Below are 12410 nucleotides of genomic sequence, written 5' to 3' on the forward strand. Positions count from 1 at the left end.
CTCTAAAATAGGTTTCCCTCTATAAATGCAGAGGTCCCAGGAAGGCTTTCGACCAGTCCCACTTACGGCATTTGCAGTTCTGGAGCAAGAGAGAATGGAGGCCACATAGGTATAGAGCCCATGCCCTCACTGGAGAGACAGAGAGACAGAAAGCAAGAAATCACTCCCAGGGAGTATGGCCATGCAACAATCACTTCTCCTCCATTCTCCACTCCGGATACTGGGCATGCATGTACACGCACAGGGCATGAGTTCTAAGCTGCCGGGTCCAGTACGCAAAGCAGAGTCAACTACATGGGAGTCCAGTGATGTAACCATACACTATCTGCTGATTCCCCGTACGTCTAAATGTAAAGTTATAGGTAAAGCTGCAAAATATCTTCGTGTGTCCTGGAAAGCCAGGTTTAGATTTCAGTTCTTGGAGTCTGGGATCCCTTGTAGGAAGATAACAGTGTGGGGCATTAACCCCTGGCCAGTCAGCCTTTCCTTTGTATCCCACACATCTGAGCTTTATCTTATCCACTCCCACGACTGGCCTGGGCTCCCCCGGGAACCCAGAGATCATCACGTCCTGAGTTACACACAGTTTACACGGAGACACAAAAACATGCTGACGTGAAGCACCCCGTATCTCCACGGTCTCTCAAAGTCACTGTGGGCTGACTGGGAAGTAACAGTGCAGTCATTCAGACACAGGTGATGCCAGGCTAGGTGGCTGCTTCGAGTATGTTGTCTCACAGATGAGCATTTCTTCTTCTTGGGGCTAAGTCTTTCAGTAAAGCAAGAACAAAAATTTTATATGTATATACTTGTATATGTACACACACACACACACACAAATATATTGACTACCATTTTTTTATTGTGGTTAGAAAACATAGAACATAAGATTTACCGTCTTCATCGTTTCAAGTGTGCAATGCGGTAGTGTGAGGTGTAGTGACGTTGTAGTGAGGCAGGTGTCCAGACCTTCTGCAGCGTGCACATTTGGAACGCTGCATCCATTAAACCCCCTCCCCACCCAGCCCTGAGTTACGGCCAGCCTACTTTCTCTGTTCATGAGTTTGACAGTAGTAATTGCCTCTTATCTGTGGGGGATGCGCTGCAAGACCTCAGTGGATGCCTGAAACCACAGACAGTGCCAAACAAATGTACTATTGTTTCCTATATATACATACTTATGATAAAGTTTAATTTGTAAATTAAGCATACCAGAGATTAACAATAAATAACAAAACAGAATAATTATAACCATACTGTACTGAAAAATGTTAATGTGGTCTCTCTTTTTCTCGCAAAATATTTTATTGTACTGTACGCACCTATTTTCGGACTATGTTGACCATGGGTAACAGAAACCAAGGAAAGTGAAATCGCAAATAAGGAGGGAGTGTTATATGTCAGAGACCTCATACAACTTGGAATCATGTATTATTTGGGTTTTTTATTTTTATTTTTTAAAATTTTTTCTGAGAGAGAGAGAGAAAAAGGAAATGACCTCCAACAGGCTCCTCACAATTTTTAATTTTTGAGGGCTCTTTATATTGATTCTCCTAAATATTGCATAATTTTACAATCCCACCAACAGTACTCAAGGGTTCCAAATTCTCATAGCTTTTAGTTTTGCCAACACTTTTTGCTGCCCTCTTTTTTTCCCCTTTCTTTATATATTTTTTTTTCTTTTTGGTAGTATCCATTTCAGTGGCTGTGAGGTGATAGAGCGCTGTGGTTTTGATTTGCACTTCCCTGGTAATTCTAGATGCTGAGCATCCTTCTCATTTTCTTGTTGGCTATTCGTATATCATCTTTGTCTTCTACCCATTTTTTAATCAGCTTATTTTCTTGTTGAATTGTAGTTGTTCTAGACATTAACCCATTATCAGATGTGTGATTTGCGAGTATTTTCTCCATTCATTCTATTGATTGTGCCCTTTGATGCATAAAGGCTTTTAAGTTTGATGCAGTCCCATTTGCCCGTTTTTGCCTTTGTTGCCTGTGCATTTAGCGTCATATCTAAGAAATCATTCATAGCAAAGTTGAATGTTACAACTTTACCCTTGGATCAAGAGTAAAAATGGAGGCCACATATCATATATCTGCTATGTTTTCCCTTGGGAGTTTTACAATTTGGGGCATTAGGTTTGAGTCTTTAATCCATTTTTTATTTAAAAATTTTTTCGATTGACATTTAATAATTGTATATACTTACAGGTTACAGTGTGATGTCCATTACCACCCTTTCCTTTCAACTTGATCAATTCCCTTTAACATTTCTTGCAGTACTGGTCTGAGAGTGATAAATTCCCTCAGCTTTAATTTGTCTGGGAAAATTTTTATTTTTTAAGAATTATTTCATTTAACTTTATTCAATTTATTTATATTTGACCAGAGAGGGACAGAGAGAGAGAGAGAGAAAGCCGCCAATGTGACAACGTCAAAAGAAATCCTTGTTCATAATTATTTGACCATGTACAGAGGATTATTTATGGGTTCTGTATTCTGTTCCATTGGTCTATTTGTCTTTATTCCAGTGCCATACTGTTCTGGTTAGTGTAGCTTTGTAATCTGTTGTGAAACCAGGAAATGCGAGTTGTTCTTTTTTATTTTTAAGAATTATTTATTGAATTTTATTTATTAGTATTATTTAATATGCTATAGGGCATGTGTACTCATTAGAGATAGAGAGAGAGGAGGAAATTAAGAAAGCAAGGCATCAGGTCCGGGACTTGAACTACAGTCAGCCATGTGGGGAGCCCAGTGTCTTGATCACCACACCACCAGCTGGCCCCAGATCATTCTGTTTTGTACTTTGTCGTCAGCATTTTTTTGGTTACTCAGAGTCCCTGGAGATTACATGTAAGTTTTAGGATAAATTTTTCTATTTCTGCAAAAGATGCCATTGGGATTTTGATAGCAAATGTCCTAAATCTGTAGATCACTTTGGGTACTATAGACATCTTAATAATGTAGTCATCCAATCCATGAACATGTGATGTCTTTCCACTTATTTGTATCTTATTTAATTTTTTTCAGTGATGTTTTGTAGTTTTCAGTATATAAATCTATGTCTTTCTTTTTTGATGCTATTATAAATGAAATTTTTTTCTTCATTTCTTTTCCAGATTATTTGTTGTTACTATATAGAAACACAATTAGCTTTGTATCATGCCAGATAACTTTGATGAAGTTATTAATTCTATCAGGTTTATTTTTCTTTTTGTAGAATCTTCTAGGGTTTATACATATGAGATCAATTTATCTATGAACAGATCATTTTCTTCCTCTCTAATTTGCTCTGGCTAGGTCTTCTAATACTGTGTTGAACAGAAGTGGCAAGAGTGAGCATTCTTGCCTTCTTCCTTATCTTTGAAGAAAAGATTTCAGTCTCACCATTTAGCATGTCAGCTGTGGGCTTTTATATTCAGCCTTTATTATTTTAGGTATTTTTCTCTTTATCCCTAATTTTTTTTGGATATTTTTATAATGAAAGGATGTACAATTTTATCAAGTGTTTTTCTCCATCAATTGAATTGATCACTTGTTTTTTGTTTGTTTTAATCCTTTATTCTTTTAATGTGATGTATTACACTGGTATATTCCTTTCATTCCAGGAATAAATACCACTTGGCCTTGTTATAAAATCCTTTTAATGTGCTGTTAGGTTGCTGGTATTTTTTCTTTTTTTTGAGAATTTTTGCATCAATTCTTACTAGGGATATTGGTTTTTTTTTTTTTGTGGTATTCTTGTCTAGCCTGCGTATTAGGATAATACTGGCTTCATGATGCACTTGCAAGTATTCCCTGTTCAGTTTTTGGAAGAGTTTTAGGAATATTGGTGTTAGCTTTTGTTTAAATGTTTAATTTTTTGGTTTTGGGGGCCAGCAGTTGGCGTAATGACTATGTCGCTGGACTCCCATGTAGCCGACAGCAGTTCAAGTCCCAAACCTGGTGGCTTAAACGCACACCTAGCGTATGTGCGTGAGTGTCCAGGATCCCAAGAGGAGAATAGAGAAGAGATTGCAGTGTGGCCATCCCCCCTGGGGGATGAGTTCTTGCTTTCTGTCTCTCTGTCTCTCTCTGTCTTTCTGGTGAGCACACATGCCTAATAGAAATAAATGGGACTACTATTTATAGACATCATTAGAGGAAACATTTCCCTGAAAAAAATCTAGTTCTGGTCCTGGAGTTTTCTTTGTTGGGAGATTTTTGGTTACTTATCAGCCTTCCTACTCATTGTCTGTCTGTTCTATTTTGCTGTTTCTTCATGATCCAGTCTTGGTAGATTATAAGTATCTTAAGAATTTATACATTTCTTCTAGGTTATTCAGGGTTTTTTTAAGTTTATTTTTTTTATTTATTTTGAGAAAGGGGAGGGGAAAGAGGATCACCACTAACAGGATTCCAACACCACAGTCTACCTGCAGCCGCATCAAGCCACGATCACAGGCATGCATGCACGCTCAGTGTGTACAGACAAACCTGGGAACACGAACTTGGAACCTTCTCTGGTATCTCTAGCATCATGGTGCATTCCACTACCACTGTACAACTGTGGATAGCCCTGTTGGTCTTAATATTCTCTTACAATGTTTCTATAACATCAGTTACAATGCCATTTCATTTCTGGTGTTAATTATTTGAGTCCTCTTTTCTTTTTTTTCCCTTTTCCTTAGTTAATCTAGTTAAGTGTCAATTTTGCTGATCTTTTCAAAAACCCAGCACTTAAGAGATTAATTTCTTTGATTTTTTTATTGTTTTTCTGTCTCTATTTCATTAATTTTTCTCTAATCTTTATTATTTCCTTCCTTCTGCTAACTTTAGACTTGGCTTGTTCTTCTGGTTTCTTGAGGTGTAAAGTTTAGCTGTTAAAGAAGATCCTTCTTTTTTAATGTACGCATTTGTAGTTATAAATTTACCTCTTAGCCCTAATTTTGCTAAGTCCCAAAATATTTGGTATTCTGTGTTTACATTTTCAGCCTCAAGGTATTTTCTAATTTTTTTTAGAGTGATTTCCTTGACCCGTTGATTGTTTAAGAATATATTTGATTTCCACATACTTGCAGATTTTAGAATTTTCCTTGTACTATTAATTTCTAGTTTTATTCCACTGTGATCAGAAAAGGTATTTGGTATAACTTCTGTCTTCTTGAATTTAAGATTTGTTTCACTGCCTAAAATTCTGGAGGATGTTCTTTGTGAGCATGAGAAGACTATATATTCTGTTGTTAGGTGGAGTGTTCTTTATATGTCTGTCAAGTTATTAATAGTTGGCTTATTGTGTTGTTCAACTCATCTGTTGGGCTACTGGAAAAGTCATGATGTATTTTTCTATGACTTTTCTGACAACACAATATATTGTTGATTTTCTGTATGATTGTCGGTTACTGAAAGTGGAGTTCAGTCGCCTACTATAATTGTCTCTTTCTCCCTTCAATCCTGGCAAAGTTTGCTACATATTTTGGTGCATATAAACTCTGAGGTTTGGTGCATATATACTTGTAATTATTATATTTTCTTGGTGAATTGACCTGTTTTATCATTATATAATATTCTTCTTTGACTCTAGTAAGTCTCTGGTTTAAAGTCTCTTTTCTCTGATTTTGATGTAGCAATTCCTGCTCTCTTGATTTGCATTTACATGGAATACCTTTTCTGTCCTTTAATTATTCACCTAAATGTGTCCTTAGATCTAAAATGAGTCTGTTGTAGACAGTATATATTTGGATCCTGGTTTTTTAGCCATTAAACCAATCAGTTTGTGCCTTTAGATTGTAAAGTTTAATCTATTTACATTTTTGTTAATTGCTTTTTCTATATCTTATAGCTTTTTTTGTCCTTTTTTTCTTTCTTTCTCTGCCTTCCTTTGTGTTTCAATTATTTTTAGTGATTGTCTTTTTATATCCTTTTTGTATATTCTATAGATTTTTCTTTGTGGTTACAATTGCTATTATATAAGTTATCTCAGTTATAGCACTTTATGTTTTTATTTTTGGAGAGATTTTCACTGTAGGGCGCGTGCACTCGCCAGACAGACAGAGAGAGACATAGAGACAGAAAGCGAGAAATCACCCCCCAGGGGGGATGGTCACACCCTTCTCCTCCATTCTCCTCTCGGGATCTTGGGCACGCATGCACACGCGCCCGGCATGAGTTTTAAGCCACCGGGTCTGGGACTCGAACCGCGGTCGACTACGTGGGAGTCCAGCGACATAGCCATTACGCTAACTGCTGGTTCCCAGCACTTTATTTTAAAGTGTTAACTTAAGTCACAAACAAAAATTCATCCTTACAACTTAACTCACTTTGTTATTGCTATTATAGATTGTATTTTTTATATATTATATGCTAGCTAACATAGATTTTTGGGGGTTTTGTTTTTCTCATTTAAATTCCATATTCTAAATTGGCAGTTGTACATATTAATTACAATAGTTGTCCATGTGTTTACCTTAACCAGAGAACACTTTTTTTCACAGTTTTTTATTGCTGCCTACTGTCTCTTTTCAACTTAAAGAACTCCTGTTTGGCATTTTTTTATATAGCATATCTAGTAGTATTGAGCCCCAATAGCTTTCGTTTTTCTGAGAAAGTCTTAATTTCTCTGTCATTATTGCAGGACAGTTTTGCCAGATGTATTTTTCTTGATTGATCATTTTGTTTCCTTACTCATTTTTTTGTTTTCCACGTTTTTTATCTTTGTTTTTGTTTAAGCACTTTGAATGTGACATCCCACTCACTTCTGGCCTTCAGTTTCTTCTGAGAAGCTCGTTAAAGGAAGCTTCATCATCTGTGATGAATCCCTTTTTCTGCTCCCTTTAAGAATCTTTGACTTTAGACAGTTGGATTATAATGTGTCCCGCTGTGATTGTCTTGGACTTGTTCTAGTTGACGTTCTTGAAGTTCCTTGAATCTGTATGTCCATTTTATTTCACATGTTAGAGAAGTTTTAAGTCATTATCTCTGCAGATACGCTCTCTACCTTTTTCTCTCTCTTCTTGCTTATTAATGTTTCATAAGCCCCTTAGTCTCTCTTTGTTTGTTTTTCTTTTTTTCCTCTGATTCAGTGATTCAAAGTACTTTTCTTCAAGTTCACATAAGACTTCATTCTGCCTAAGACTGTTGTTGGGCCCCTCTAATAAATTTTTCAGTTCACTTATTGTATTTTTCAGCTCTAGAATTTTTGTTTGGTTCTTCTTTATCATTTCTCTGTCTCTCTGTTAATAGCCTCGTTTTATTTATGTATCATTTAACTGATTTCATGTAATTGTCTACTTGTGTTCTCTTTTAACTCACCAAGCATCTTTTTGACAGTTTAAATTCTTTGTAGCTCACGGATCTTCATTTCTGAGTGTTACCATTTTTTTTCTTTGATTAAGCCATGTTTTTCTGTTTCTTTGTATGTCTTATAATTTTGTGTTGTGTTATTGCTAAGATTTGGGATTTTAATAAACGATCACCTGTCTCGGGCTTTGCATATTGGCTTTGTACAGGGGAAGACTTTCCCCAATTTGCCCAGCTATGGATTCCAGGACCTCTCAAACCCTTCCAAATATGCTGTTTCCCATGGCATCTGTCTACAGAACTGCAGCTCTACTCTGCTGCTTACTTAACGTTGTCAGTGCCTTCAAAACACTGTTGCTGATCAGGAAGACAGAAACCACTTACTTAGGCAGCCCCAGACAAGCTAGACCACGGGGTGCGTGGCCCATTCTTTCGTTTCTCTTATGAGGGAGGATTCCCTGGTATGGGGTAGGGCGATGGACATTTCTTCCTGGTTGTTCCTTTATGCTACGTAATTATAGGATCAATCATGTGTACAAATTTTCCTGCCTTTCTGCTGGAATTTCTTTTTTGTTTTAATGACTTGTGCGCTATACCTGGTCACCTGTCTCTAAAGTTCTCACAGAAGTATTACGGTTCATATATTGTTGAGTTAGCATCTTTGTAGGAAAAGGAGGACCTGTAGCTTCCTAGGCTGTCATCTTGCTGATGTCACCATACGTACTGTTATTTTAAGAACTTCCTTCCCTTTCCTCAGTTAACATTTTAGGAAACATCACCTTGAAACCAAGCAAAACAATAATGTAAGAAATAAGAACCTGGTTTCACTATACTACTGGGGGTACATCAGTCGTTCACATACTGAATAACCTTTCATTCCCTCCTAACTTTTGGCACAGTGGTGAGAATAATGAGTTTTCCCTGCTTCTTCCAAAACTTGAGGAGTAAACATGGGCCTATCATCCCCTTTAACTGCTGGGCGAACATAACTGTTAAATGATGCTGATTAAACTTTTAGTAGTTAGGCTATTTATGCCAGTTAACCAATTAATTTTTCTAATGTAATTTTAAAACTTCATAATTTTATTTAATTTTTAAAGGATGATACTTAATGCAAGTATGCTTCTTCATTCATTTTTAGACTTAAGAACTTAGATGGGCATATAAAAGAAAATGAAGACATGTGAAAATTGATTCTTTGTGCTTAGGCATCATGAGGAAAGAGACGCCATTTATGAAGATGGCTCCATTGACTCTTCTGGAGTTGACTGGAGATAACTTGACTTGAACATGTTGGCTTTGTAAATAGAAATGGAAATCAATAAAACTACAGACAAAAAATGAACGTAGAAAGTGGGGACACAGAAAACGAGCACAGACAGTGCATAAATCAGTGCCGGTTTGCGGCAATTTTCCAGTTCTGTAGTTTATGGTACTTGTTTTAAGTCATGGATGCATAGCAGGAAGTTTCCTGAGAACAGATCACCCCTTCTGGTCATTTTCTCCTCATTAACTTTTACTTCCCCAAAGGGATCTTGAATAAAACAAGCTGTGTGAGCAATCTTTAGCAACTACCGGGGATTGTTTCCTCAGTTTACAGCATCAGCCAAAGCAGGTTGGACGGAGTTGGGTTGGGTTGAGCTTACTGTACCATCATACGTGCATGCATGGTACATATAGTATCTGCAGCCACAACAAAGGTTTTCCTAAGGTGTGTGAGGTGAAAGGAAGGCGCATTTAAGGCCTGGCTTTGAACTGCGGTGGTAATTGTGAGCTTTTGCTGAGTCCGTTGAAGGTAACAGTCTCAGCATGCTAAGATCATCACTGTGAGATGAGTGCTTGGAGGCAGTGGCTGTGCTGATGTGAAGCATTAGCGGCTGGGTGAGTTCACTCAGATATGCTGCCTCCGATGTCTTTGTGTAATGGTATTTGCTGGAGTTTAAATGGACTGCTGAGAAAGATGAAATATAATCTCATGTATTATCTCTGTCTTGAAAAAGATGGGTAATGAAATTGTTCTCTGGCTGGCATATATTTTATTAACCTCAATGGAGTCAACTTAAAGAACAGATGTCCCTGTAGAGTTGAAACCTTTTGGTAAAGTGGAGCGTTATTAAGTGCATTCGTGAGTTCTGGGAATCACGGGTTCACGCAGATCAGGTACTTTTTAAAATCACTCAGAGAATAATATTATGGCAAATTCTGAAGCTAGGTGGAGAGAAAAATGCAATGTTAATTGTATGCAGCTAAATTCCTTTTTCTTTGTTTTTCTTCTTTACAGAGCCTGGAGAAGGTTCTTGTGGAATTTAGTCACAAGGAGTTGTTTGATTTCTATAACAAGGTCTGTATTTTTAAAATAATTTTCTGACTTGTAGGTTTTCTCATAATGTTTTCTTCATTTTATGAATTCCTATTTTTAAATGCACTATTATAGAGCTAAATTTTTTAAATTTCCGCTTTGAACACCTTACTTTTCACAGTAGGATGCTTACCTGAAATTAAGATAATCTGAGACACTAAATCAGGAAGAAATGGAAATGGTTTCAAATAAGCACAGAATTATTGCTTTAACGTAAAACATTAAGTAATGAAGTCTGTGATCATTGCCACACTGTCACTTTTAATGTAGATGTTAGAGTTTAACCACTGGGCCAAGAGTCAGGAGGAACATGGAAAGGAAAGTGTGAAGCTTTTAGAGATTTTGGGATATATATTGTTTTCTTCCAAATTCTGATTTTACAATTCAGAAAAAAACACTCCCCCTGCGCCCCACGCCCCTATCTTTAAAGTCTTACCAAATGGTAATTTAAAGTGAAACAACTGGGTGGGTATATTTAAAACTATAGTATTTAGAAATCTTCCTTTTTTACAAATTTGAAAACTTAGATTGCAAGTATGAATTCTCTTATCTTCACATGAAAAGAAAAATATTCTCACTGGTATTTTTATCTCTGTGGATTTAATATGCCTAGTTACCAATGCCATGCTTCCCTCTTATGCTTTCACATTTCTAAACACTTGCTATGAATTTCTTTTCTTTCACCAACTGTCTTTTTTCCGTCTCCCTACAGCTAGAGACCATACAAGCACAGCTGGATTCCCTTACATGATGTCGCCGAAGACTGGTTTTCCATCTCACCCCTGCCACCTCATCATTCCGCATTGAAGATAGATTGCCAGGTTATGTTTCCGAAGATTTCAGTGGCTTGCTTTCTGTAAATTATATGGTTATCACTTCTTAGACAAGTAACAGCCAAGGGAGATCCTCGTAAGAGTACTGAGATTCTAATACGCTCTCAGCAGTTCCTTCTGTTTGAAAGGAAGCAACAGTGATTACCATGTCTGTAGCGCCATACTGCTTTCTCGTTTGACCTGTTCATTGTTTAATGCTTGCTGACAACTTTGTGTATCAAGGAGAGTACAGGAATGTGTCCCCTAGCAGAATACAGCGCTTCGGTAGGTATATTGAAAAAATTAAGAAAATAAGCCACATACAGTCAGATATATTGTGATATTTTCCTTGACTATGATGAGCATGTTTTGCTGTGGAAATAATGGGAAGGCAATTTGAAATAGAGCTGGTAGTACTTTAGCAGTTCATTGCGGTCTGACAGAGAAGTCCACTTACATTTTTTCTCTGAGCTTAATGATTTAATATTACTCTAGGTTTTTATGTGTTTTTCTTTACTGCAGATTAGTAATTACACACTTCGTAGTGTGGGGGACAGATTCAGATAATGAGTAAAATCGCTGCAACGAGTGCTAAATGGGCATCCTTGAAATTTCCAATTTGTTACCTTTTACTTTCTCTTTCTGTAAATGTATTCATTCTTTTCCACCAATAAAAATTTGTCTTAGAATTATTTGAAGTGTACAACATTTTTATTATATGTATTTTATAGTATATTTTATGCTATAAGTGTATGTAAATGTGAGTATGATTACCTATAAAATGTCAATTGAGGGCCATTCAGTGGCATGGTGGTCAGGGAGGCTAGACTATACATGACCTACTGAGCTGTTCAAGTCCCGAACCTGATGGCTGGAGAAACGCACCAGGCACGTGTGGATACGTGCCCAAGATCCCAAGAGGAGAATGGAGGAGAAGGGATTATGGCATGGCCATCTCCCCTGGGGAGTGATTTCTTAGTTCTCTCTGCCTCTCTCTCTGGTGAGCATACATACCCTATAGCAAATATAAATATAAATATAAATATATATATACACACACACACATATATTTTAGAAAGAGATTTTTGCCATAGGGCATGTGTGCTCACTGAAGAGACAGAGAGACAGAAAGCAAGAAATCACCCCCCTGGGGGGATGGCCACGCCACAACCCCTTCTCCTCCATTCTCCTCTCTGAATCTTGGGCACTCACACACATGTCATTAAAACATGACGTCTTTCACATGAAGGAATTTGATTTCAGAAACAAATTAAACGAAGCCATTGACTCTGAAGCACATTTATCATATGAGGTATTGGAGTAGCACAGTGTGAAGTGTCTCTCAAGTAAATGTTCAGTATGTAGAATTTCTGTCCACACTTGTTTATACATTTATTTGTGTGTTACTTGGGAGAATTAAGAGTTTGGATTATTCCAGAAAGTGTATATTATTATCATTGATAGCTGATTGATTTTAAAAGTTCTAGACTCAAAGTTCCATTGATAGAATATCTATAAAGCATGTCTATAATATAATGGGACTTGCCCACGTGTGGTTTATGGGGTCTCCCTTACATTTTTATGTCTGTTTTGCCAATTCCCAGGGGTAGCCACCAGCTTTAGTCCCAGGGGTACTATAAACATTGTGGTAAACATTCCTTCAGACCTCCCACGTACACCAATATACATCCTCCCGAGTTGAGTTAGTTAGGCCTTTCTGACAGTGACCATATAGATGCAGAATTTTCATTGGTTTAATGGCCAAACTGAATTCTCAGTGTAGGTGTCTAAATTAAAATTGATGGTTAGAAATTAAATTTTCTAAAAGAATCTTTATGCTCCTTGAAAGAGCTGGTTTTATACAGAGTATTTGAAACTGTACAAAAACACAGTAAATAGTACCCCCTCCATTAGTCTACTTCAGCAAGGCTGACTCAAAGAACTAAAGAAAGGGCAAG

The 12410-nt window shown here is 37.0% G+C and overlaps 1 protein-coding gene across 2 annotated transcripts in view; it reads left to right on the forward strand.

Moving 5' to 3' along the window:
- The window catches only part of COMMD10 (COMM domain containing 10), a 239654-nt gene extending 228510 nt beyond the window's left edge, over positions 1-11144 (forward strand). For both annotated transcript variants that reach the window (XM_006158389.3, XM_027775664.1), the window contains exons 6-7: positions 9563-9622; positions 10353-11144. In XM_006158389.3, coding sequence (XP_006158451.1) covers positions 9563-9622; positions 10353-10391 — 99 coding nt within the window. In that variant the 3' untranslated portion in view covers positions 10392-11144. The remainder of the gene's footprint in view (positions 1-9562; positions 9623-10352) is intronic.
- Positions 11145-12410: the final 1266 nt, after the last annotated feature.

This window comes from Tupaia chinensis, unplaced genomic scaffold (genome assembly GCF_000334495.1).
Source record: "Tupaia chinensis unplaced genomic scaffold, TupChi_1.0 Scaffold000591_1, whole genome shotgun sequence".
NCBI classification, from domain to species: Eukaryota; Metazoa; Chordata; class Mammalia; order Scandentia; family Tupaiidae; genus Tupaia; species Tupaia belangeri.